Source organism: Taeniopygia guttata, chromosome 15 (genome assembly GCF_048771995.1).
Source record: "Taeniopygia guttata chromosome 15, bTaeGut7.mat, whole genome shotgun sequence".
Classification (NCBI taxonomy): Eukaryota; Metazoa; Chordata; class Aves; order Passeriformes; family Estrildidae; genus Taeniopygia; species Taeniopygia guttata.
The window spans coordinates 9,293,581-9,321,391 of NC_133040.1; the positions used below are offsets into that span (position 1 = coordinate 9,293,581).

General features: G+C 55.8%; 1 protein-coding gene across 2 annotated transcripts in view; it reads right to left on the reverse strand.

Annotated features, from left to right (window-relative positions):
• The window catches only part of SEZ6L (seizure related 6 homolog like), a 40,764-nt gene extending 13,332 nt beyond the window's left edge, over window positions 1–27,432 (reverse strand). For both annotated transcript variants that reach the window (XM_072936061.1, XM_030286132.4), the window contains exons 1-3: window positions 27,105–27,432; window positions 2,975–3,697; window positions 2,252–2,385 (exon numbers count right to left, since the gene is read on the reverse strand). In XM_072936061.1, coding sequence (XP_072792162.1) covers window positions 2,252–2,385; window positions 2,975–3,697; window positions 27,105–27,417 — 1,170 coding nt within the window. In that variant the 5' untranslated portion in view covers window positions 27,418–27,432. The remainder of the gene's footprint in view (window positions 1–2,251; window positions 2,386–2,974; window positions 3,698–27,104) is intronic.
• Between the last annotated feature and the right edge of the window lie 379 nt (window positions 27,433–27,811).

Genomic DNA, 27,811 nt, shown 5'->3' on the forward strand with positions numbered 1-27,811 from the left:
TTTTTCCAAGGTGTTTCTAACAGATTTTGTTCTGCAATCGCTTGAAGCCAAACCTGCTCCCCAGCTGGCTCCCTGCAGTGCTGGTGGCACCACGCACACGACACAGAGCCAAACCACTCTGGGAAATCGGGAAGGGGATTTGGGGGAGCAGCTGGAGCAGGCAGAGCTCTGCAGGAGGAAGAAAGCCGAGGATCAGTGCTGGGTGTCATGGGACACACACACACAGTTCCACCGTCAGCCTCCCCTCGGCGCAGCCAGGGGAGCAGGGTGGCACCACAAGTGCCATTCCCTGTGCCAGCATCAGGCTGGCATTCCCAGAGGAGCCTGGAGTAAGCAGGGAGTGCAGACGCTGCCGTGGCCCCGTGCCAGGGAGCGTCAGCCCTGCGAGAGGGACCATATGTGTGAGCTCTGCCAGGGGCTGGGAGCTCGGGCTCTGACTTCAATCACAGCCTGCACCCACAGCAGCTCCTCCAGAGCCTTGGGAAGGAAGGCAGGAGGGATCCTGGAGTCAGCCTGCCAGCCTCGCTCACCCACTGGAAAAACCTCTTTAGGGAAATTCGATTTCCTGCCAAGAAGATTCAAGAATTTTAAAAATAAATATAATTTCACTAAGCATTCGGAGAGCTGGCTGCTGCGGCACAGGCAGGGCCACAGCTCTCCCTGGAATGCTGAGAGGGGTGCATGGAGGGGCAGTGAGCTGAGCAGGGACCCCCGAGCTCTCACACAGCCCAGGGCAGCTCTCAGCCTTTCCCAGGACCGTGCCTGACATCCAGGCTTTGTGCCCACTCCTCCCCAAAGGCAGATTTCCCCACAGTGAGTGAGGGTCTGGCTCCAAAGGAAGTGAAGTGTCCTGCTGCATGGCTCCCCGTGCCTGCAGGAGCAATTTTGGGCAGGGCTGGAACGCCACAGGCATTCCTGCCACCACCAGGCTGTCCCACAGCCCCTGCAGGGAGAGGTGACTGCCCTGCTGGTCCTGTCCCAGGGGCTTCTCTTCGCTCCTGCAGATGCCTTTAATGAGATCCCCAGGGTATGAGGCAGCACCTCCCCGCTGCAGGAGCTGGGAATCAAATCCAAACCCCTCTTTGGGACCCCACACCCTGGCTAATCCAGTGCCTTCCCTTTGGAATTCACCTGGGAGCCCCGAGCTGCAGATGAGGCCGTGCTCCACCAGCACCGACCCGCTGTTGTGATTTAATTTGTCTGCAACGCTCCAAAGCATCAGCAAAGCGAAATGCAAAGCTTGGGGGGGTGGAGAGGCCAATTTTATGCTCCATTAAAACCTCAGCTCACAACGGAGCGAGGTCAGGAGTGGTGTCACCTGATGGATTATGGACAGAGGCGAATTTCCAGCAGAGCAGCCTGCCTTTAGCACCCTGTGGATCTGAGGAGACAGCTGCTGTGTCCAGTTACTTTTCCACTGCCGTGGAGAAGCGGCTGAGCTGCTCAGACTCTCCTGTGCTCAATCTGCACCACTGCTGCTCCCAGGGAATCTCCCCACCAGGGCTGGCAGCCAGGGTGGCATCACGGCCTGGGGGCCAGCCCCTGCCTGTGCCCACCAAGGGGACAGCAGGGACAACCCCACTGGAACTCCATCTCCTTCTAATGCACACTTTTAATCACACAAATTCAAAGTGGAGGGATTTAAATTGGATACAAATGGTGGCCTGGAGAAAACACAAGAAGAAAGGATTGCAGGCAGCATGGAGACCCTGGGCTGGTTTCATCTGGAGAGGGTTTGGAGTGTGCAGAGCTCCCACCAGGCTGAGGGATGCTCATTTTGGGGGGAGCTGGTGGTGCAATGGTGCACATCAGCTTGGGTGAGACCCCCTGCTCTGACTGGTGGGCATTTGCTGGGCACCTGCACCAGCCAGAGAAGGAACCTGGGCTGCCCTCCTGGGCTTTCTGCACCCTCAGAGCCTCCCAAAACATTCCCAGCCAATGGGGGGTGCAGAGGGCAGAGAGCTGCTGCCCCCATCCCACCAAATGCCTTTTTAACAACCTGCTGCCAGCGCCTCTTGGTTAAATTAATTGCGTGACATTTAAGGGGTTTGATCATCGCTGACATTCAGGATGTTCCAGCTCCCTCATAGAGTTCATTTATCACAAAACCTCAGGGAAAAAAAAAAAAAAATCTACATTTTCCCTGGAAAGGGCTATTTTATCGAGTGAAGGTGCCGTGCCCAAGGCTTGGCATCATGTGCTGCAGTGCCCAGTGGCTCTGGCTGTGGGGACACCCCAAGGCAGGGCTCACCTGGAGCTCGACGCCGTAGCCGGTGTAGACGGTGACGTTGTAGGTGCACTGCAGGTACCCGTGCAGGGGCAGAGGGGGGTAATCCGTGGAGTCGATGTAGCCCTCGGGGTCATGGAAGCTCATGCTGCAGAGCACTGATGGGACACACAGCGGGGTCACACCGAGGACACTTCACTCCCACACCCCAAAACCCAGCACTGCAGTCCCTGCCCCACCGGTGACCCCACAGAATCCCAGAGTGGTTTGGGTTGGAAGGGACACTAAAGCCCAACCCCTGCCATGGGCAGGGACACCTTCCACTAGACCAGGTTGCTCTAAGGTCCATCCAGCCTGGCCTTGGATACTTCCAGGGATGCAGGGACAGTCAGAGCTTCTCTGGGCAACCTCTGCCAGGGCCTCCCCACCCTTACAGGGAAGGATTCCTTCCCAATATCCCATCTGACCCTGCCTCTGGCAGTGGGAAGCCATTCCTCCTTTCCCGACACTCCAAGCCTTTGTCTAAATTCCCTCTCTTGAAGCCCCTTTAGGAACTGGAAGGAACTCTAAGCTCTCCCTGGAGCATTCTCCCAGCTCTCCCAGCCAGACCAAGAGTTTCATCCCTCCAATCACAAAGTCCATGAAGACCAGAAGATTTTAGGCAGCCCCCAAACCCGGGTGGTGGCCTGATTTTGGGGGAGCTGTGCTCCCCAGCAGTGCCACAGCCCCGTGCTCAGCCCAGCTCACCCGGGGTGGGCTCGGTGGTGGTGACGGTGGTGGTGACGATGGTGGACGTGGTGGTTTCTTGGCTGTCCTCCGGCACGGAGCTGTGCGCGTCCCTCTCCGCGCCGTTTGTTGGGATAACGGCAGCGCCAGCGGGAGCTGCAGTCGGAGCCTCTCCAGCGTCCCTCGTGCTGCCAGGGAAGGGCTGGGGGAGGGCTGGGGGCAGGGTGGAAGGGGAGATCTGCAGCGTGGGGCGGCTGGTGGTGGCCTGCTCCAGCCAGGGCAGCTCTGGGGCGCTCTGCTCCGTGTCCTCTGCAGGCACCCGCGGCCCTGGGGTGGCTGTGGGGAGCCTGGAGCTCCGTGGGCTGGCTGGGGAGGCAGTCCCAGGGGGCCCTGCCGGGGTGGGCTTCAGCCTTGGGTGCTTCCTTCCCGTGTTGACTTGCTTTGGAGTCAGTGGCTTTTTCTTGACAGGGGAAGTTTGTTTGGCATCAGGTCTGGGGGCAGCGGTGGCCATAAGCAGGAGCGGCGTGGTCTCCTCCGGGGCCGGCAGGAGGTTGAGGGCAGTGCCCTGCCCCAGCTCCCCAGCTCCAGGGTCTGACCCCACAGCATGCCCAAAATCCTCAGCTCCAGCAGTCAAACCCGTGCTGTGCCCAAACTCTGCAGCTCCACCACCCATCTTCTCCAGGGATTCATCCACAGCCAGAGGGTCCGGGCTGGCCGGCACCAGCGCTGCCCCCGATCCGCTGTCTGCAAGAAACAGGGAAAAGCAGAATTTAGGCAAAGCTGGGTGTGAAATTAGGAATTTTGTGTGCTGCTGGTGTGAAATCAGCCCCCTGGGAAGCTGTGGGAACACCCACCACTTCCCAAAGCAGGAACAACCGGCCCCCACAGCACAGCACACCCGCCTCAGCACCGCCGTGCTGGGCAAACCAAACCCAACATTTGTTGGGAACAGGGATGGGCAGGAAAGAGCCAGTGACCGAAGCCAGCCAGCACCGCTCTGGCCAGGGGGTAATTGCATAAATACAGATTTATCCCCCACTGTGGGGTGATCCATGGGTTGGAATTCCCCATGAGCTCTGGGAGGTGCCGCAAAGAGCTCCGAGAGCCCGAGAGTCAACGCTTTCCATGGAAACAGCAGTTGCCAGGGAAAGAACTTAATGCACGGCACTCAAATACCATAATTCCAGCCTCCTCGTGTCCCCTGGAGCCAGCGGAACGCAGGGTCTCTGTCCCTCCGTGGGCACAGGGGGTCTGCAATCCCCCAGCCCCACTGCTGGCCTGACTGAGCCCGAAAGCAGCTGGAGCTGCTGTGACGTGCCTGTGGTGGCCACCACAGCAGCAGCTTTCCACGGGATGAGGGCTGGAGCAGTGTTGGAACTCAAAATGTCCCTCAGACATTTTTAGAGGTTCCAGGCCTTGGTCAGAAGCATTTGAGACCCTGGCAAGGAGCTGGAAACAGCTGTGATTTTGGGTTTGAACCATGGAATGAGTTACCAACTTTGAAGGTGGAACAAGCGGTCACAAAGGGTTAGATGGTATAGTAGAAGTAGTTAAAAAGTAGAGGGGAAAATTTTTTAGTGTCGTACTGGGGGGTTTTAGCACCTGTACAGGGGGGTTTTACTTTGTACATGGGAGTGAGAAGTTCTAAGATGGAGGAAAGTGGGCCTGATCCTGTTCTTCCTCCTTCTTCTTCCTTGCCTCCATGTTCTTGGTGATGCTGGCACTTGTAAATTGGTTTAGAGTAGAAAAGCACCTTGTAACATAGGTAGTAGGTATTGGGGAAAAACTGTAAACATATAACACGTAATATATCATATAAAAGACAGCACAGCCCTGGGTGGGGAGAGAAGAAGCAGTCGGGAGTCAGAGAGGATGTCAGGGTGTGTGTGTGCCTCTGCCTGAGCTGTGAGCAAACCACAGCAGCCCCAGAAGACAATCTTTTAGATAACTAACAATAAACTGCCTTGAGACCGGACAACAAGAGGCTGTGGAGTTTTTCTTTGACAGCACAGGTTAGAGGAGAAACTTTACCACCACACGAGAACCCTAAACCAAGCCCAGGGTTCTCACAGAGCAGCGCTCAGGGTTTCCTTCCCCAGCAGGCTCCAGGTAAACCTTGGCTCACCTCAGTAGTGCAGGTGCTTTAAACAAAAGCACAACTCTTGGGTTGCATTTAACTTGATGTTTTCTGTTTCAAATTCTGCTAATTAAGGTAGGACTGGAATGAAAAGGGGGAAAAATGGAGCTGTTGAATGTGAATCCTGAAACACAGGGACACTGTGGGTGACACTGCCCGGGGGCCCGAGGGAGGAAACAAGCAACCTGTGCAGAGGGACTGAGCAGCACTGAAAACTGACTTTGCTCCGTCTTCTGGAAAATAAAAGCAGTTTCTGGCAAGAACTGAAGATAAGGAACACAACAGGGAAAGGCAAGAAGCTGGTGAATTAGCCTGAAGGATGAAGTTGCCAAAACTCTGGCAGTCCCTATGCTGCTCCTCGGTCCTTGGACACTCTGGGGGTGCCTGGGCTGGTCCTTTGCCCAAGGGACAGAGCTGTGCCTGCCCCAGGCCACTTCACCCTGTGCCACCACCCTGCTGCAGCCACCAGCAAACCTGGCCCGGCCCCGAGGGCTTCCTGGCCCCTCCTGCTGTTTGCCACAAGTTAAAGCATTAATTCCTTAATTAGCAAGTGGCTCAGCAAATCCATCACTGATTCCCTGAGCGCATCAGGAGACATTTCACACACATCATCTGCAACCATCAGCTTGTGTCAGCTCTGAATAACCTCCCCTCAGTGCCTCAGTGTCCCCACACTTCTAGGGGTGCAGGACAGGAGCTTCCACACCCTCTGCTTGTTTCTCGGTGTCTCTGCTCCCCTCTACATCCCACCCTGGGATGATCTCGGCCTCTGTGTGCACCCTGCCATGGGCTGATGGTGGGGAATGTCCCAAGGCCATGCCAGTGGCAGATCTCCTTCCCTGAGAAGTTTTGCAGGGCTCTCCAGGGCTCTTCTCTTCCTCTCCCACCCCAAGTCCGAGAGGAGCAGTCGGTGGCTGCTCTCCCACGGCCCAGGTGACAGTTCTAGGGCTCTGCAGAAAAAGGTTTTGTCCATGATGGGAGAAGGTGGGGCTCTCAGACAGGGGGGAGGAAGCACAGCCCTAGGAAGGAGGGGGCTCGCTGGTTGGTAGGACACAGTGGGACATTCTGGGACATTCTGGCACATTCTGGGACACTGGCTCACAGCAGGACAGTCAAGGATCTCGAGTCCTTAAAGCCAACACATTCCCAAAAACACCAACCCTGGATCCTGGGGTTATTTGTCATGTGAACCCTAATTCCTAATGGATTGTGCCTTTAAACCATATTTTATGCTTTTGCAAAGCTGTCTAATTCCTTATTAGATCCTTTGCCAGGATGCATTTACTCGATTCTGTCCCTAACAAAGCATGAAATAAAACACTCTGTAAAGCGACTCCTTAATGAGACACTAAAGACGCCGCAGTTTGTAAAGGGCAAACGCGTCCCAGGGAGGTGGAGAGGGCGGAACAGAGCCGGGCTGGAGCAGGGCAGGGGCAGGCACAGGGCACCCGGGATCGATAAGGGCTTATTCCGCATTATCAGAAAGGGAATTGATCGTCGAGCTCAGCTCCTGATTGATCACCACCCCCAAACCCGAGCTGTGCTCCAGCAGCTCCCTGGGCTGCCGGGCCCTGCTCCCTCCCCATGGACCTCGGTGCTGCCCCACATCCCCTACAGCCCCCAAAACCCCTACAGCCCCCAAAACCCCACAGCCCCACAGCCCCCACATCCCCTACAGCCCCCAAAACCCCTACATCCCCCAAAACCCCACATCCCCACAGCCCCCACATCCCCTACATCCCCCAAAACCCCTACATCCCCCAAAACCCCACATCCCCACAGCCCCCACATCCCCTATATCCCCCACATCCCCTATAGCCCCCAAAACCCCTACGTCCCCCACAGCCCCACAGCCCCCACAGCCCCTACATCCCCTACATCTCCTACACCCACCACAGCCCCACATCCCCTACATCCCCCACAGCCCCCACAGCCCCACATCCCCTACATCCCCTACATCTCCTACACCCACCACAACCCCACATCCCCTACATCCCCTACATCTCCTACAGTCCCCACAGGGCTGTAGTGGCCCTGCAACCTTTGCTACCCCCGAGTGTGGCATGGGGCACAGCAGCTGCTCCTGCATGAAGGGCCAGGCAGGGCCGGGACAGTTTGGAGCACAAAGAGACCTTCACACAGCAGGACAGCTCCTCTCCAGGACTATTCTGGGCCGTGCCTGGGTGTGTGCAAACACTGCAGGAAGCTGCACTCCAGGGAGGATGTCTCCAACCAGCCTCAGCCCCCACAGTTTATACTTAGCCAAGGCGGAAGCGCCGGTGCCGAGCCTGGGCTGTGTGTGGGAGCTGCACAGCCCCATCCCAGGGCTGGGGAGGCAGAACAGGAGGGGCGGCAGCTCCCAGAGTCTCGGAATCTGAGGTATTGATGATCCCGAGATTGTAAAAGTCTCTGTCTTTCAGCCCCACTGCCAAAGAAGAAGCCATAATTGGTCTGTGCTGTTTCAAGGTTGTTTATTCTGTTTATCTCTAACATGTTCTGCTGCCCTGCCGCAGCTCTGTCCTGCAGGGCAGCGTGTGGGGCTCTGCCCTCAGTGGGATGGTACAAACATTAAATACCAGAAACTACCTGTGCTGGATTTACAATAACGTGCCAATATCTGTCACCTACGTTGGACAGTGTGTCCCCAGCCTGAACCAACAGAAAAATGCCAACACCACAGTGAAACATGGAGGGCATGAAGAAGGAGAAAAAGGACAAGACACACCCAATTTCCTCCATCTTGTCCCCTTTGAACCCCTAATCTAGAATCCTAAAATTTTACTTTTGCACCCGTGCCACACTTAATTATTACTTATATCAAACACTCAGAGCTGGTAATTCATCCTGTAAGGCTGAAAACTCTTTTCCATGGACAGAGATCACAGCCAGTGTCTCTGGGGGCTCTGTCCAGGGGGGTTCCTGACCCCTGCCGGGGTTCCAGACCTGCCAGGGCAGCCAGAGGGAAGCCCTGGATTCCCACACCTCTCACCCAGACAGGGCACTGGGTGTTGGCAGGGCACCAAGCATCTGCCCACCTGAGCAGCAACAGCACAGAGGCCCCAAAATCCTCCTCCCCATCCCCAAAGCTTCATCCCCATGTGAGAGGATCCCCAAGAACCCCAGCCAGGCCCATGGGCAGCCGTGGCCAGCACGCAGATGCTGCTCCAGAGGTGACTGGCACCAGAACCTGATTGCCAAGATACCTCAGCCAGAGAGGTTTAGAGGAATTAGAGAGCTGCAAATGCCTGATAAAAGGATGCTGGAATAATCACAAAGGCCTGGTTTCGCTGCTGTGCTCCCGAAAGAGCCAAGGCGGGAGTAGCGCTATCACAGCTCCCATTACTAATGCCGATGGTATCGCCAGGAGCACTCGCTCCAGGGAGGGCAGCAGGATTGCTGCAGCTCAGGAATCACTGTCCAGAAGGGTTTAGGATCTGACTGTAGCAGAAATGAATAAAGCTGATCCAGGCACTATTGGTGGTGGTGGTGTTCAGCTCTGCCTGTGTGACGGGCTCAGGTGCATTCAGGGGTGCTGGGCTGGGCTGATCCTGCCCAGAGATGCTGCTGGGATTTATCCTGCACTGCCCAGCACCCTCTGCCCACAGGCTGAGCCCCTGGAGTTCCCCGTTCCCACATGGTCGGTGCAGGAGGGTTGGCAGGAGCTGCTGTGCACCTCTGTGGAGGAAGGGGATCACTCCTGCTGGGGATGAGTTCATCCAGATCCTGGATAATGCAGGGAGGTCGAGGCCAGGTCCTGGTGCAATCCTTCATCACTGGGGGGGGCTGGGGGGAGGGAAGGGGCACCCCAGGCACCTTCTGCCCTCCCGCCTCTTCTCATTCATGTGCAACACACATTTCACCCTCAGGCAGGAAAACAGAGGGTTTGGGTGAGAAAGGGCATCTGAGAAAAAGGAGGTAGTGTCCATGAAAACACTTGGCTGTGATTGGTTTGGTTTCAGATTTTAAAAGCTTTTGGCCTTGAATCTCGAAGAGCAGAAAAACCTTAATTGAAACAATCTTTCATTTCCCAAATGTCCCCGCAGGCGGATGCAGCCTCTGCCTGCACGCAGGAGATGCGAATCCCAGCTTTTCCTGCACTTACGCTTTCAGCAGATCGAGTTTTTCCAACACGAAAGGAAAAAAAAGCAAAAGAAAAAGACCAAAAAAAACCCCAAAAACATTTTCCTCAAGAGCATCCTGTCAGCTCCCGCTCCAAGCAAATAAAACCGTGGCAATCCGATCTGGGTGAGTCACGCCGTGGGAGCTCCGGGAAGCGCAGCCGGAGCCGGGGCTGAGCTTCGGAGCCCCGAGGTGAGACGGGGATGGGAGGGATGTGCACGGACTGCAGCCCAACATTCATTCCCAACATTCCCAACATCCCAACATTCCCAACATTCCCAACATTCCCAACATTCCCGTTGCTGCAGGAGAAAACAGCTGCTCTCCTCTCTGTGGGTCTCAGATTCAGTCAAAGAAAGAAACGGAGAGTTTCTAGCCAGGCAAAAAGCCTGGGAAAGAGCTGGGAAAGAATATAAATAATTCTTTATCTCTCTTGTTCTCACATTGTTTATAGTTCAGTTCTATCACTGTGCATCAGGCACTCTGCACCAATGCTATGAGATGTTTTCACTTCAGAACCAATGGATTTGGCCTTGGCGAAGCTCTGTATAAAAGAGCAGTGTATTTTGAATAAATCAGAGTTTTACTCTCAGCAGCCTTCTGAGTGAATCTTCTCATTCCCGTCCTGCCTCGACAGCGACACCTCTCCAGCACCGGGATGAAGGAGAGGTGCCTGTCCCAGCCTGGAAATTCCGGGAGCCTCCAGATCCCAGTGGGAAACCCTGGATTGTTCCATGGAGTAATTAATGGGAGATAATCCAGAAGAAAAAATGATGCCCAGGTTTTGCTCAGGGAGACAGTGCAGCAGAGGCCAAGAAAGTTTGGAGCTGCTTTTCTCCCATTCCAGGGGACACCTGGCTGTCCCTCCTGGGCTGTCCCTTTGGGCCACATCCTCTGCAGGGCAGGGGTGACCAACACCTTGCTGATTTGATGCTGCTGCTCTGGACTCAGGCTGGGATGCAGCTGGGATTTCCTGGGCCAGAAAGAGGTCAGGATGCTTTTCCTTCCATTCCCATGAATTTCCCAAAGCCACAGAGACTCCGCTGGCCCTGGGGAGTTTCGGATCCACTTTAAAATGCTGTTAAATTGCCCATGTGCAGGGGTTTATTTATGCTCATAGGGCTGTGGTCTGAATATTTCATTTTAAAATTTACATCTGTGTCACTCGAGATGCTCAAATAAGGTTGCCATGGAAACCCCTCATTACTGGGTGAGGATGTTGGCAGTGGTGCCCAGCCTGAGGAGCCATGGCCGGGAAGGACCAGGCTCTGCTCCTGCTGCCCACCCTGCTCCCCCTCCCAGCAGCCAACCCATCTCTGCTGGGAAGGCAGAGATGAGAGAACCATGGAATCACTGAATCCTGGAATTTTGAACTGGAAGAGACCTCAAACATCACCTCATCCACCCCCTGTGCCATGGCAGGGATGCCAGCCACTAAAAACTGAGTTGCTCCAAGACCCATCCAGCTTGGCCAGGGATGGAAGGGACGTTTTTCACCAGCTCCTGGGGGAGCTGAGGGGCTCAGGGATCTGCTGTGCTGGCAGGAGACACTGAGCTGGGACACGGTCCAGGGGACACATGACACCCACACCCACACTTGGTCCCAGCCCTGGGATGAGACAGAAGGAAATCCCCCTGGATTGGCCATGGGTGAGAAGGTTCCTGGTCCAGGTGGGAGCAGAGGGTTTGGGCTCCATATGGGGACTGCTGCAGCTGGGGGCAATATTCCAACAGCAAAACCCTCCTGGAAACCTGCTGCAGTGGCAAATCCACCCTCTCTGTGCCTGACTGGAGAATCCCTGCTGCCCGTGCCTGGCTCGCTGGGCTCGGGAGCAAGGACACCACAAAGAATACGAGAATTAAACTCACAAAGCTCTTCCCCCCCTCTCCCGCTGCTCCCGAGGAGCTGGAACTGCTCTAACGATCCACGCAGCCCTGACAGATGCCTGGAAATTACACACTTCTCCCAGCTAGGAGGAAAATGGATTTTCCTCCCCACTGGAATCAATGAGACTTTGACTCCCGGGCGTCTGTTCTGGTCACGCCAGCTCTGCACGGGCACCTGAGGGTTTGGGGGATCTGCCCGTGGTGCCCTGGCTCCACAGACTGTGTGCCCCCAGCCCTGGCACCCTTCACTGCAGCATCACCCCCAGCATGGCCCAAATCCCCAGGGATGAGCCCAGCTCTGGTGGGAATTGCCCAGCTCCTTCCCGAAGGAATGTGGGAGGAGCAGCAGCAGCTAAGGAGGAACAGGAATTGAGGAGGTTCCTGCAGTTATGGAGGATTCAGGAGATTTGCAGCGTGGAAGTGATACAGCCTGTCCCCAGCTCATGGGGGCAGGAATGATCCTGATATTCCTGACTGGTAAGGAGCAGGGAGCAGGTGAGCAAAGCCATTAGAGAGGAACTTTGATGCAGGTGATCATTTGAGTTTATCACAGGGTTTTATGGTACCAAGTGTAAGAAAGGCACATTTGTGCCTTGTGGCAGGCAGACAGACCTGGCTGAAAGGAATTAGCAGGCTGGGTTCGAAGGGGAATTAATTTTTTGGGAAGATCATTGGGAAAGAACTTTAAAGATCATCCAGTCCCATCTGCTAAGGGCAGGAACACCTTCCACTCTCCCAGGTTGCTCCAAGACCTGTCCAACCTGGCCTGGGACACTTCCAGGGATGGGGCAGCCAGAGGAATGAAAGAGCAGAAGATCCCTCCTGTGCCTCTCCTGGGCTCCTCAGCTGGAGTGTTCCCTCCTCAGGGCCCACCTGGGGAGAGGAAATCGACTGTTTTGGCAGCTTTTCAGGCTAAAAAATTGAAGAGGGGGAAGAGAAGCTCCTTCTTTCTTCGCCAATCATCCAGCCCAGCCGTCTACATCAGGGCATAAAATTAAATGGGTTCCTAAAGAGAGAGTATATTTAGCTACAAAACCCCGTTCTAGTCAGCTCTCTGCAGCTAAAATAATTAATCTCCCATCACTGTTAAGATGCAGCGGAGCAGATCTGGAGGAGCAAGCGCTGGGATTAACTCTTTGGGAGCAGGTCAGCCCTGTGAGAGCAGCTCCTGCTGCCATGCCAAGGGAGACCCTGGGGGCTCCTGGGGGTCCTGCCGGGCTGCCCCTGCTCAGCTGTGTCCCCTGCCCTGCCAGCTCCTCTCAGTGCCAGCTCTGCCTGAGCCAAGGGCTTGGCAGGGGTGCTGTGCCCTGGCAATCCCTCTGGGGTGATGGAGGCGACCCAGGAGCGATGCAGGAGCTCTGGAAGGGATGCAGGAGTGGGTTCAGTCAAACTCCCTGCTCCTGGGGACGCTGGGAAGAACTTTCTAGATTCACAGCCCTGAAACATCTGCAGAGACAAAGTTTAGCCTGGTTACAATCACTGACTGTTCCTGTGTCTGGCCACAAAACATTCTCACTCCCAGGCAGTCACATCCATGGAATATGTGGCTATTCCCAGCCTCCTCTGCTGTCCCAGCTGTAGGCAGAGCTGGGTTTGATTGGATTTCCACGCCAGCACTGGAAATACGAGGTGACAATGTGACATTTGAGGTGCAGGTGAGCAGAGCAGCATCACAGCCCGGCTCTCCCTGGCTGGGGCAGCCGCAGGATTCAGCTCCTGCAGCAGCTGGGGGAGAGCTGAGCTGCCTCTGCTAAATCTCTTTACATTTCTTTCACAGGATGGAGCAGGAATCCCAGCGTGGCTCCAGCCCAGACTGCTGAGAGAGGAGCAGGGACTGGCAGCACCTCGGGGGTGTCACTTGTTCCCCATGGCCTCATGGCTGCTCTCCTCTGTGGGTTTGTACAGGGAGACCCCCATAGAATTTTTTTTTTTTTTGAGTGCCCTAAAAGCTGCCCTGAGGCATTTCAAGGCAGGATTTGAAGCCCATCATGTCCTGGCCACCTTGCCAAGGTGGAGAGGTGCCTCAGAGCGATGAGGGTGGCACAGGTGACATCCGGCACAGGGCACACACGGAGTTTTCTGCTCTCCCCATGGACTCCTCCGGGCTGTTCCCACCAGAGGATGCTGCTGCTGGGATCACACAGAGGCAGCTGAGCTGGAGCTGCTCAGGATGAGGGAATGGAGCAATTTGGGGATTCCCCAGGCTGTGCCTCAGTCCCCTGCATCTCCCAGCTGGGCCCATTTCTCCCTCCTGGTGACCAAGTGGGGTCAGGACAGGCACTGGGATTAGTGTGTCCCAGCTTGCAGGGGGAGCCTTCTTTCCAGGCAATGATTGTCTTTGCATTTCCTCCCTTCAGATTTCACATTTGCTCACTACTGATGGTGCAATGTCAGTAATTCCCTTTCCTATTACTACCTTTTTTAGGGGTTTAGGAAGATTTCCAACCCCAAAATGTGTGTTTTCATGTTCCCTCTGTATTGTTAAAAAAGGCAACCTCCGATGGGAAGCAAATGATGATGTCTGGCTCCAGAATAGGAGGCTGAAGGATGGCTTTATAAAACTATACTATAGTACATTAATATACTATTTAAAGAGATACTATCCCATTCTACATGCTTACTTCTTGCTTACCTATCTAATGCAAATTTGTGACTTTCTGCTGAGATTCCAAGCCACAGCTGGATCCAAACACCAAAAAACCTTCACCAGAACCCAACCCAGCCATCACTGCAGATAAACAATCTCCACATGGGGAAAACAAAGGAGCAGAGATAAAGATTGTTTTCTCTTCTTCTCTCAGCACTTCTCCTGACAGAATTATGTCTCTCTGTCCAGAGAATGGGAATGTCACATACTCTGGGCCAGCTCCTGAAGGATCAAGGGTGAGGCTACAGCCTGCTCTGCTGGTGTGACAGCCCATCCACTTCCCCTTAAGCAACTTAGTTTGTGGTCTGCTTGGTGATATTTTGGGGTGAACTCTGACAAATCAACCTTTATTTGTGGAATTTCTGCAAGAATCCCTTTTTTTTCCTGCAGTCCCTTCTGCTGCTTTATCAGCAAAGCAATTTCCCAGTTCCCTTTCGTGGTTTTGCCTTTTTTTGGCCGCGCAGGAGCCGTGCAGGAGCTGGTGCTGCCTGGTGCCCTTGAAAAGACCCTGCTGCCTGCTCGGGAAGGATGCAGCTCCGGTGCCTAATGACTCCTGACAGCTCGGGAAGGTCCCTGCTGCTGGCAATGGGGGAGGCAGGGCCAGGGAGGCTTACTGATGGCTGTGGTTATTGCAGTTATTGGGCTCCATCGATCAGGGCTGGGCACCGAGGCTGGCAGGAACTGGGGCACAGCCCAGCACTCCCCATTCCCCTTCCCATCCCTACAGGCCCTGGCACAGCTGGGAACTGCCTGGGATGGCTGAGAGGTGGGGCACACTGGGCTCCCAAATGCTCCTCCACAGCCTGGAGTGGTGGCAGATGTCAGCAGAGAACTGCAGAATCTGGGATGGTTTGGGTTGGATGGATCCTAAATCCATCCAGGTCCTGCCCGTGCCGTGGGCAGGGACACCTTCTGCACACCAAGACCCATCCATCCCTGGTGCAGGTTGTTACCCACTCAGTTATTGGTTTTTCCTTCTAAAAAAACAATATCCTGCATTTCTTACTCATTTCAATATCCTGCATGCTGGATCCTTTTCATGTCAGGGCAGTTTGGGGGTGGCAGCAGAGGAGCTGCACTGGCACATCCTGCCAGCAGCTCCAAATGGGAACTGCAATCCCCAGCACACCCCCATGCCCAGCCCTCAATGTGGACCTGCACTGGCTCACTCCTTCAGAAACAAACCCCTTTTCAGACAAGATATGGCTGAAATTCAATTTTTAACAGCTTAAAATTTTTCTCACTAAAGCCAGAGTCGTTCTGGGAGGCAGAGCAGCACTTTGGGGCTGGCACAGGCTTCACCCCTCTGTGTCCCAGAACCTGAGACCACCCAGCCCACCCTGAGCCCACCCCTAGGCTGCTGCTGGTGCTGCTCAGCCCTCACCTCATTCCCAGTGACTCTGGTTTTTACAGAATTAATTGCCAGCTCTATCAGCCATCAGTGATTTGTGTTTTAAAGATGGCCTGGCAGAACTAATTCCATTGCTGCACAATGCTGTGCTGGATGATGATAACCCATGTACAGCTTCTCCCACCGAGCCTCATGATGAGCTGCTGCATTTTATTTTAATTAATACAGATAGCAAATATATTTTCATTAGCCATCAGAATGTCAGGAGAGGAGCAGGGCCCTCCTGCATGGTGAGCAGCAGCTTTGGTCCTGGGTGCAGTGCCCAGCCTTGCTGGGTCTGCTGCTCCAGCCACCTCTTCATCCATCTGCATCCCTCCTCATCCTCCTGCATCCCTCCTCATCCTCCTGCATCCCTCCTCATCCTCCTGCATCCTTCCTTATCCTCCTGCATCCTTCCTCATCCATTTCCATCCCTCCTCAACCTCCTGCATCCTTCCTCACCCTCCTGCTTCCCTCCTCATCCTCCTGCATCCCTCCCCATCCACGTGCTCCCACACAGCACCAGCTGGGCAGGCACAGGGCAGAGTTTCCTCCCAGTCCAGTATGGGTGGCACCATCAACCCCTGAAAACCATTTATTTTTTTTTTTTTTGGAGGGGGGATTAAAAGCTGATTCAGCCCCGCTGCTCCATGCTCTCATGCAAAGCTCTCCTCCCTCTCCAGCACAGGAGGACACACAATTAGCAGGCACGTTTGTAATTTCCCAGATTTAGAACAATTAAGCTGGCTCCCTGGCACTTCTGACGAAAGCAGCTCCTTGTTCCCCGGGGAAGGAACAGCCTTCCTTGACCTCTGCTCTGTTATTGTGTTTGATTGATCTGGGTTCTATCAGAAAGGATAATGACAGGCTGTGGTGGGGGGTGCAGGAACACTGGGAACAGAGAGGACAACGCTTTGCCGAGGGCTGCTGTGCCCAGCTGATGGTTCTGAGGGGCTGTGGGACACCCAGACCCCTCTCTGTGCTCAGTGCAGCACCCACAAAATCCCTGGATTCCCCAAAACTGAGAAATAGAAGGCTAAAAGGATATCATGAACAAGCAAAGAGGACTTGGAGGCCAGCAGACAGGTCCTCCTGTGTCACCTGCCCTGGTGGGAGATGTGTCACTTTCCCCTGTGCCCATGGGGTATTGTTGGCACCGCCTTCAGCTTGGGAACAGCTCCAAGGACGCTGATGGAAAGGCATCTCCCTTGTAAGGCAATGTCACCCTCCTCTACCCCCAAAAATTCCCTAAACATCAAAATCAGAAACCCATGGAAGGATGGGCTGGTTGTTCCTGAAGCAGAGCTGGGCTGAGTTAGGAGGAAACCCTTAAATGTCACCCCTGGAGGGTGGTTGGTACCCCCAGCTCTGCCTCAGGAGGCTGTTCTGGGGAGGAGCTGGACTTTGCACTTCCTCGTGGGCAGCTCTTTGGTCTCCTGTCGCTGCTGGGTGGGCAGATTCCCTCCTGATGTTATTTTTGACCCACCCTGGTGACTGGGACATGTGGTGAGGAAGGACCTGGCTCTTCTCCCCAGCAGGTAATGAATTGGCCAATTACACAAACCCGTGTGTCACCGAGGGGTTTGTCACTGCTGCCGTTGTTTATGTTCCTGGAGGGTAATCGGAATTTTTAATGTCCTTTTGATAGCAGTGTAGTGTGATTAAAACAGGCACATCTGAGACATAAATCTGGGTTTAAGCACTGCCTTTTTGACACACAATGTTGAGCGCTCAGGGATCGGGCTGAAGAGTTCCTGGGCTGTGCCACCACCACCCCGGGTATCCCCATGAGGGGACGGTCACATCCCACCCCAGGTGCTGGGCAGCAGCCCCGAGGGGCAGCAGAGCCTGGAGCAGCAGCTGATGGAGGCAGGAGGAGCCAGGCTGGGGCTGTTGGCTCAGGATGAACACAACACTGAATTCCTGGGAGCAGCAGGATCTCAGGATAAACTTTTAGCAGGGATTTTCCACAAGAGAAAGCTGTGGATGGCACTGGGGGACTGAGGAAGGAATTTTCAGAGTTGACCCCCTCTTTGAGGTGCGTGATTCTGGGCAGGCTCCTCGGGCTTCTCGTTTGGAGCAGAATGATTTAAATGCAATTTAAATTTAAATTTGGAGAGGTAACACTGCAGAATTTAAGAAGGACTTTGCTCCTGAGGCCAGCTCGGTGCATATGGAGTGGAAATGTGGAAAAATCCCACCCTCCCCATGGAAGTTTGAGCAGATGCTTAAGCCACTGAAGGAGATGATGATGGTGTGACTCAATTCAGGTTGTGCCCTTGGGGGACAATGTCCTCATGGGGACAATGGGTCAGGATCCCCCTGTGGATGCAGGGCTGGAGCCCCTCTGCCATGGAGCCAGGCTGGGGGAGCTGGGGGTGCTCACCTGGAGAGGAGAAGCTCCAGGGAGAGCTCAGAGCCCCTTGCAGGGCCTGAAGGGGCTCCAGGAGAGCTGGAGAGGGACTTTGGACAAGGGATGGAGTGACAGGACACAGGGAATGGCTCCCACTGCCAGAGGGCAGGGCTGGATGGGATGTTGGGAAAGAATTCCTGGCTGTGAGGGTGTAGAAACCCTGGCACAGGGTGCCCAGAGAAGCTGTGGCTGCCCCTGGATCCCTGGAAGTGTCCAAGGCCCGGCTAGACAGGGCATTGGGCAGCCTGGGATAGTGGAATGTGTCCCTGCCCGGGGACACGGGGTGGAAAAAAAATAAGCTTTAATGCACCTTCCAACCCAAAGTATTCCATGATTCCATGCTGCAGGTGAGCCCGCTGGAGGAACGGAACCACGTTCAAATTCAGATGTTGTTTGCAGTGGGAAAAGTGAAAAGCTCTTCCCCTGGGGAGCGGCCACAGCAGCAAGGACTCTTGTTTTGCTGCACCCTTCCCTTCCTACCTTTCCTAATGAATTCTAAGAAAGCCTCGATGCACTCCTAAATGGGAACACAGCCTGTGTCCTTCACAGTCATCTCCCACAACAAAGCCAGCCCGCTCGCCGCTGGCAGCCACCCGCTCCTCTGCCAGCTGCAAACAAAAGCTGAAAAGGAGCCTTTCTAGTTGTGATTAGAAAGCTTGAGAAGTTTGGCTTTTACTGGTTATTGCCTCACTGATTTCATCTCCGTGGCAGCTCTGAAGCCCTCAAGGGACAGCAGAGCAGCCCCAGTCCCTGCCGGGCCACTGCAGCGATCCCGCTGTGGGAGCCAGAGCTGGGAGAAGCAGGAATTGGGGATCGCTGGGCCTTGAGGAATTGGGGATCTCTGTGATTTCAGGAATTGGGGATGTCTGTGATTTGAGGAATTGGGGATCTCTGTGATTTGAGGGATGTGGGATCTCTGTACCTTGAAGAATTGGGGATTTCTGGGCCTTGAGGAACTGGAGATCGTTGTGCTTTGAGGAATTGGGGATCTCTGTGATTTCAGGAATTGGGGATCTCTGTGCCTTGAGGAATTGGGGATCTCTGTCATTTGAGGAATTGGGGATGTCTGTGCCTTGAGGAATTGGGGATCTCTGTGATCTGAGGAATTGGGGATGTCTGTGCCTTGAGGAAGTGGAGATCGTTGTGCTTTGAGGAATTGGGGATCTCTGTGCCTTGAGGAATTGGGGATGTCTGTGCCTTGAGGAATTGGGGATCTCTGTGATTTGAGGAATTGGGGATCGCTGTGATTTGAGGAATTGGGGATGTCTGTGCCTTGAGGAATTGGGGATCTCTGTGATTTCAGGAATTGGGGATCTGTGTGCCTGAACTGGGTTTGGACCCAGGTTTGTGTTCAGTGCCATGGCCCAGCAGGTGCCAGAGCTCAGCTTCCCCAGGAAAGGACCACAGCACCAGCAGCATCCTCCTGTTCCTGAGGACATCCCTGATCCCTGTGCCCAAATGGCCCCAAAAGTGCCGGTTATTGTCCCAAATCCATCCCTCAGCCACATCCAACCCGTGGGGACACATCCCCCTCAGGACATGCAGCCTTCCAGGGCTCCTCCAGCCGCTGAGGGGTGCAGAGGAACAGAATTAAATCTTTTTTTTTTTTTTTTTCTAGAAAGGAATAGATGAGGAAGAGCGATTATCGGGGAGATTTTCTTCGGGGGAAATTCTGGCACAAAGACAAACTGCAATATCTCAGCGCAGGCTGGGCGCTGAGGCTTGGATAAAAATAAAGCAGGAGGCGGCAGCACCTTCCCGATGACATTAACTCCATTCATCTCCCGCTGCCGCCGCCGCCAGCGTGCTCAGGCATTAGGAGTTACGCTTTCCTCCACTATTTCTCAAATATATTTATGCTGGGAGATGTTTGTGGAGGTACATCCTGTGCCTGGGGCAGAGGATTAATTCCAAACTGTCACCTCGTTTTTTTGATGGGTTTGTAAATTCTGTTCTGTTGATTTGCACTCGCAGTAAATTGATAAAATCCTCTTTCCAAAAAACCTAATTCACCGTTTAGGGCTCACCAGGGTTTTAGACCTCATTGGCTCACATATTTATGTAAATGCAGTGTCCAGCAGCAATTTAAAAACTGCTGCGTGGATAATGTGGATGGATAAGGAGTGAAGGGAGACACATTGTCTGGTGGGGGCTGTGTGCCCTGGAAAAGAGCCTTTCCCTGCCTTGGGAGCCCCAGATTTTGGGATGCCTTTGCTGTGGGTGGCTGCTTTGCTCCAGAATCTGGTCCCTGCACCAGAACAGATTAACCCTGACAATGCTGGGAATAGTCTGAGCTCTCCAAGGATGGCATTGGATGTATCCAAGAGGATTTTGCCAAGAGCTCCTGCAGTGGGCAGGGATGTACTGGCGTACTGGGAGCACTGGGAGCTCTGAGGGCTCATGCCAGAGTGGTCTGTCAAATTAGGAGCTTGGTATCTTTGCAAATGGAAGTTCAGGACAGTCAGGAAAAGCCTGTTTTTTTTACTGAAATTGCATTTAAATCAGCATCAGGAGATGCAAGCCCCGTCCCTGTGCAGCCCCATCATCATGGAAGAGATGCAGGGTGGCAGAGGGGACATCAGCAGTGATGTCCTCAGTATTGTCCCCCAGCCACCACTCTACCCGAGATGAAGCATCTCATCCACAAAATGTTGCCATGCTCCATTAATCCACCCAAAAACGTCAGATGGAGATTCTCTCTTGAATTTTAAATATTTCCAGCCGTTCTGACTAGCTCCGAAATTGCCCCGAAATGACCGCTCTCCAGAACATTCCCTCACTCCCCCACGCTGTTCCTGAGCCTGGCCACTGCTGCCTGCTGTGCCCCAGCCCCACAGGGCAGTGCCAGCTCCCTGCAGCGGGCTGGAGCACATCCCTGAGTGTCCCCTGCAGGCCCTGGGCACCACGTTTGTGGTGGTCCACCCTCCCTGGGGTGCTCCCGGCCCCTCAGCTCCTGACTTTGGCACATCCCACCCCAGTGTGCAAGACAGAGAGACGGGCCGAGACGTGAGAATCCTCCTTGCCGAGCAGATGACGCCGCGCTGGGATCCATCCCACAGTTATCCCTTCTGTCGTGCTCGAGTTTTTGGATGCCTTTGCACTTGGCACCGAATTTCCTTCCTAGACTAAAGCTTTGCACTTGGAATGATGCCTTGGGAGCCAGGCTGAGTGGCCAGGCTGCTCATCCCATCCCTCTGCACCGCCAGCAGCTTGGATTGCGCTTCCATGAAGTCTCCTTGCACCTTCCTGCTGCAGCCATCTGTCCTGGGGTGCAATGCCTTGTCCTCACCCCCACGGAGCAGGCACAGAGCCAGGCCCTGCCCAGCCTCCTGGGCTCCCTGGGGGTTGAAGGTTTACTGCAGTCCATGGGTTCCTGGGGCCAGGAAAAGGGAGAAAGGTCTGGACAAATCCGTGCTTGCCCCTGCTGGAGGCAGACCTGGGAATCCAGGCAGAGCCTCCTCGCTGTGCATCAGGAGAGCTCCAGGCTCAGCCAGTGCTTGGGGCTGGTCAGCTGCTGCTCTGGCCTCTTCCCAGAGAAAGGAAAAGGAGGAAAAAGCAATAAAAGAGAGATGTCTGAGTCGGGGCTGTGCCCTGGGAGCGGGCCAGCTGCAGCTGCACTACTGGTGGGAGCTCCAGCAAACAAAAAGATGGAACAGAGGAGAAATCAGCTCCTCTGCACCCTTGGAACACCATCCTCCCTGATAGGGACAGCCCTGAGCCACCAGAGCACTGCAGCAAAGGGTCCCTATCCCAGGGGGCTGGATACACACTGTCCAACATAGGTGACAGATATTGGCACATTATTGTAAATCCAGCACAGGTAGTTTGTGGTATTTAATGTTTGTAACATCCCACTGAGGGCAGAGCCCCACACGCTGCCCTGCAGGACAGAGCTGCGGCAGGGCAGCAGAACATGTTAGAGATAAACAGAATAAACAACCTTGAAAGCAACACAGACCAATTATGGCTTCTGCTTTGGCAGCGGGGCAGAAAGACAGAGACTTTTACAATCTCAGGATCATCAATACCTCAGATTCTGACAAAGAATCCCCCAACCTCAGGGACCACGGGTGTAGATCCAAGTCAGAGATAACCAAGACTTGCACTCGGTTCTGAGCCAATGCCACGGGCTCTGCTGGAAACCCACAGCTCGTCCCTCTCTGCTATGGAAGATGAGCCTCCCCTGCTCCCAGCTTTGCCCTTCAGTCCCATCCTCCTGTTGGTCCTCCAGTAACCCAGCTCCATGGTTCTCCTCTGATCCTGGAAATCCTTCGGGATGAAATCTGAGACATAACAGAGCTGAGCTGCAGAGGTTCATTTGTTTCCCCTTTTTGTCTTCCCAGCAGCACAGCTGACCCTGTGGACGTGCTGGGTTGACACTGGATGGGTGCTGGGCACCCACCAAAGCTACTCCATCACTCCCACAGGAGACATTCCTCCATGAACTTCCCACACTGAGTCCTTCCCACAGGCTGCAGCCCTCCATGGACTTCTCCATGGTCCTTTCCACAGGGTCAGTCCTTCAGGCATGGGATGCTCCAGCCTGGATCCTTTCCTCAGATTCATGAGTCCTGCCAGCAAACGTGCTCCAGTGTGGGTTCCTCTCTGCATGGACACACAAATCCTGCCAGGATCCTGCTCCAGCACGGGCTCCTCCACGGACTGCAGGTGGATCTCTGCTTCCCTGTGGATCCCCATGGGCTGCAGGGGCACGGCTGCCTCACCCTGGGCTGTGCCACGGGCACCTGCAGCACCTCCTCCTCCTCCTCCTCCTCCTCCTCCTCCTTCACTGACCTTGGTGTCTGCAGGGCTGATCTTCTCACAGATTCTCACTCCCCTCTCTGCTGCCGTTTACATTGTGCAGGTATTTTTATCCGTGGAGAGAGCAGGATGTGGAGAGAGCAGGATGCGGATGGAGCGGGACCGGCCCCGTGGGACAGAGCAAGAACATCCGTAACAACTTGTCGGTTAACAAGCTGTGAAAGGAGACAGACAGCCAGGAGCTGGCAGCCTGTGCCCTGGAATGAAGGACACCTTCCCTCCCTGAGCAGCTCGGCAGGAAGGGCTCCTGCTGCAGAGTCCTTCTCCTTCCCTTCCTCCTGGTTCCTGCAGGCTGAGCTCCCTGCCACTGCATTGGGGCTGCAGGGAGAGCAGCTGAGGCAGATCTGCTCCCTGCAGCCCATCAGCCCAGCACCACTCACTCGTGCAGCAGCAGGGAAAGCGATCTGGTGAAGCAGATCCTTTTGGGAAGGGCTCCAGAGAGCCGTGGGACACGGCTCCGAGCAGCAGCTGAAGGGCAGCAGCCTGAGCCAGGGTGATGCCAAACCTTCTCTCACCCCATGAGCTTTCCTCGCTCTGCCCTTTGCCCCCTGGATTGGGGTGCAGCATTTGGGGGATGGCAGGTCCCCTTCCCCGCTGGCACCAGCTGCACCCCGAGGTTTCTGCTGGCAGCATTGGCTTTACCCCACATTCTGCCTGCAGAAGGGCCCATCCAGGTGCTGCCCTTGCTCCCCAGGCTCCAGGGAGTCTCATCCTGCTGAAGGGCAGAGCACTGGGTGCTGTTGGGGTGCCAGTGTCACCCCCTTGCCCCTCCCATGATAGGGACAGGCACCTTGCAGCACACCCTGTGCCTGGCAAGTCAAGTGGTTGAAGACACACACAACTCTCACCAGCACATCCAGCAATTTCATACCCCTGACAAGAGTGTAAATCCATCCTGATGGACTGGAAAATTGGAGAGCCAGTGCTCATGCCGTGTTTCCTACAGACAGCTCCGAGCTCCTGAAAGATGCACTCGGTGGCAGCCCCGGTTCCAGCCGTGTCGCTCACGTCATGCTAATTAAAATCGAGCCTGTGTTTTGTAACAGGATTTCCTTGGAGCCTATTTTACTGCTCAGTAACCACTTTCAAATATTTGGAAAATAAAATTGCATCAAGTAAATAACTTTTGGATTGCTCACAGAAGGTTACTCTGGTTTCGGGTTTTTTTGTTCCCAAAGCCCGCTGGAAGCAGCTGTGCTCATCGCAGTGACAGAGGATGGAAAATACACAGATTTCTGTGGCTGCTTGTAGTCTACATCAAAAGCTGTGTGTTATTTAATCAGACAAAGCCTATTTCATTAAAAAAACAACTGTCTGTACAAAATGGGATAACAAAGCACCCCAGCACTTGGCACTGACCTGGAATACCCAGGGAACATTCCTGCCTGCTGGCAGGATGGCCGTGATCACACCAGCCTGTTTTGATGCCCACATTACCTTTCCAGAAATGCCCTGGCACTCCTCTGCCTCATCCATCACTTATTATCCATTAACTTCCGAACCCAGCACCACCTGACTTCCAAGGGATGGATCACACACTTCCCTTTTGCCATGGTTTGCTATTCCAAGATCTCTGCTGCCGTTCTGGATGCCAAGGGAGCACATTCAGCTGACTCGGAGCAGCCTGGCTCCTCAGCCCTAAATCCTGCTACCAGATTCCTCAGCGAAGGAGAAGTTAAAAATGTACAGAAGGAAATGTCTGTGACACTGTGACATCCACAAAACTGCGCTTGAAATGGCATCTTTGTATATTCATAATGGCAAAAAATACCAGAGAAGCAGAGAGCTGAGAGAGACTAATTTCATTTACTCCTGATCCAGGCTCTCCTCATCCTTTCTGCCAAGGAGGAGAGAAGGAAGAGGAGCCATTTGCCATGGCCTTTGATAGCTCTCCATCAGACAATCCCCATTGCTGTTATCTGTGCTGGCAGCCTGGCTCTGTGCTGTTATCTCGTTGCTCGGGGTGCTGCTGCGAGAGCTCACCACGCACTTGTTGCAGCCCTCGCCGAGTTCACGCTCAATTTTCCTTCCTGCCGGACACACCTGATCCTCTGGAAACAGCCCCCGTGGTGCTGTGCTCACCACAGAGCCAGGGGCATCTCTGTCCTTGCTGTTGGGCTGTGACAGCCACCCCAGGAGTGCCCCAATGCCTCGAAGAAGAGAAGGGAGGGTGCAGAATTTGGGGGTGCAGAGGAGCCCGAAGTTCAGCACCCCCAGCTGCATTTCTGCTCCTGGCACTGCAGCCTCGGGCAGGGTTTGCTGGTCTCATCACAGCCTGTATTGAACACCCCAAATATATTTAGAAAGCCTGGATCTCCCAGGGGTTCAGCTGTGCCCGTGCCATCCCCAGTGCCAGGGGCTGAGCGTGCATGGGCAGCACGGGCAGCGCTGCCCTGTCTGCACTCAGCTGCCCACACCCCCCGTGTTTGCCCACTGCATCATTCCAGGGTACAAATAGATGCCCCCGTTGGTGCCCACGTTCCCGGGAAGCCGCTGCTCCAGCACAGGCTGCCCGGAGCCTCCTGGCACAAGTCCCTGTGCAGGGACGTGCCTCTGCTGCCTGCTCTGCGCCGGTGGGTGGGTGTGAGCGGATGCCGAGAGCACAGGAGAGGCTTTCACACCTCCTCTCTGGTGATCTGAACGGCTTCACCAGTGCAGAGCACCCAAAGCCACCAGCCAAGCACCCGATGGGTGCAAGTCATGTGAAAATGTTTTTTTCTTGAACAGAAAGAGCAGCAGATGGAGCAGAGCAATCTGTCTCTGCGGGGTCTGATCCTGCTCCTGCCCAGCTGGAGAACAGCAGGATTCACTCTCTGGGCCCCTAGCTGTGTCCCCCTCCACACAGATGGACAAGACTCCCCCCAGGCACGGGCAGAGCTGCCACGTCGCCACCGGCTCCAGGCTGCGTAGGCAGGAGTTGGGATTTTACTGCAATAATCCACCAAACCTTGTAAAGGGTCAACAATTTATCAGCTCCCTCTCTCTGCCAAGGAAAGAGGAGTTCAGCACACTGTGTTCTTCCACCATGAGATTTACGGCAGATTGTGCCAAAGCCTGTTCCCGGGAGCTGGACTGCCTGCGATGCTCCCAGCGGGACTGGGGCAGCCCTCGTGCCTCAGCACACGAGGCAGTGAGGGAGCTGAGAGCCCTCCTGGGCCTGTGCTTTGCTGGTTTTCCTTCCCAGCCCCCCCAGGCCCCCAGGGAGCCCGGGATGGTCGCTGCTCTCGCACAGAGCACCGGCAGCCCGGAGCAGAGCGTTTGTGTAACACACCAGAGGATCCTGCCTCTCTCTGTGTCCCCTGGCTGGAACAGGATGCCAGAACTGGCAGGGACTTCACATCAGATTCCTCCACACGTACACAGAACACAAACCCATGCAGGTGAGGGAGAAATGCCACCGTCTACATCCATTGCTGGTTTGCTGCCCAGAGAGGAAGGATTCTGTAATACAGTTCCTGTCTGGAGAGCCAGGTTTCAGACAGAAAAGTCAAAGTCATTTAACGCAATCTGGCCACGAGAGCAGGGGCTGGAGTGAGCAGACAGCACCGCACAGCACTCCTGACACCAGGAGCTGGTGGTGTTTGCTACACACACCCTGCCAGCCCCGGAGGGCAGCCTCAGGCCCCGAGCACACTGCAGCACACACCGGCCTCTCCCTTCTCCCACCGAACAATCCACACTGGGAACCCCACCCAGACGCACACCCGAGCCCGGCTGCCTCGTCCTGACATCCCAGCGGTGCCGAGGGACTGGGCACAGGCAGCGCTCCAGTCGCCTCCGAGCCCCACGCGAGTTTGTGGTGACTTTGCCAAGTCACCCGCGGGCACATCCCGGAGCCTATTCTTAGGTCTGGCATCGCAGCAGCGGGAGAGGGAGCGGGTCTGCGTGGGAATGGGGGACACGTGGAACGAGCAGAGAGCCCCTGGGTAAACACTCAGCCCCCACAGCCACCCCCTGACCGAGACGATGGGGCGGGAACACCAGCGGGGACATGGAAGTGGGGGCTGGAGGGACACCGGGGGCTGGGGACACACAGAGGGATGGTGACACACGGAGGGATGGGGAGATACGGAGGGATGGGGGCACACGGAGGGATGGGGACACACAGAGGGATGGGGAGATACGGAGGGATGGGGACACACAGAGGGATAGGGACACACAGAGGGATGGGGACACACGGAGGGATGGGGACACACGGAGGGCTGGGGACATAGGGAGGGATGGGGACACACAGAGGGATGGGGACACACGGAGGGATGGGGACACACGGAGGGATGGGGACACAGAGGGATGGGGACACACGTAGGGATGGGGACACACGGAGGTATGGGGACATACGGAGGGATGGGGGCACACAGAGGGCTGGGAACATATGGAACTGCTCTCCCTGCCAGAGAGGGAGGCGAAGGGTCCGGCAAGGCTCCCGGGAGGCCGCGGCCCCGCTGGCGCTGGGCTCCCGGTGAGGACGCGGCTCCCGGAGCGCTCCCGGGCGGCGGGAGCTGTCCGCCCCGCGGTGCTGAGCTCCGCGTTCCGCCGGGCCCCGCTTCCCGCAGCGCCAGAAGTTTCATCCCGGCCCGGGGAGCAGCAGAAGGGGGGATCCCCGATCGGGGATGGCACAGCCGGTTCCAGCAGCCCTTCCCTCTCCGATCCCCTCCCCTCTCCCCGGTCCCGGAGCCGGGAGGCGGCGGGCCCGGGGGAGCCGCGCAGCCCCGCTCCGCCCCGCTCCGCCCCGCTTACCTGGGCGCGGGGCCGCGGGGGTGCCCAGCAGCAGCAGGGCGAGCAGGCAGAGCCCGCGGGGCCCCGGCATCCTGCGGCCGGGGCGAGCCGAGCCGAGCCGAGCGGAGCCGATGCGATCCGCGCCGCTCCGCGCCGAGCGGGGCCGGGCCGGGCGGGGGCGGCGCTGCCGGCGGAGGGCGGACCGGAGCGGGGCGCGGGGAGCGCGGAGCGGCGCGGAGCGAGCGGCGGGGGAGGGCACCGGCGGCAGCTCCGGCCCCGCCCGCGGCTCCCCCCGGCTCGCCCCGGCCCCACCGACCAGCTCCCGCAGCAGCATCCCCCCCCCGGGCACACGGTTGCCCGTGGTTTCCTCCGTGCTCCTCGGTTCTTGCCGCTCCGGGAGTCCCGGTGCCCTCCCAGCCTGCGCGGTGCTCCCACTGCGGGCCCCTCATCACCCGGTCTCTGGTCCCATCTCACTGCCCCTTGTCACCAAAGCCGCTCTCAGCATCGCAACTCTGCTCAGCATCCCACCCCCTGCACCCAAAGCCCCCCTCAGCACTCCAAGCCGTTCTCACTCCCTCCTCAAGCCCAGATGTACCCCCCTTCCCTCTCCTCTGGCTCCCCCAAAGCAGGCTGTGAATAGGGCAGAGGTGCTGTGGGGAGTCTCCCATGGCTCCCTTGGGATCAGGGATGCTCTGGGGCTTCTGACCCAGCAAAGCTGCAGCTGTGAG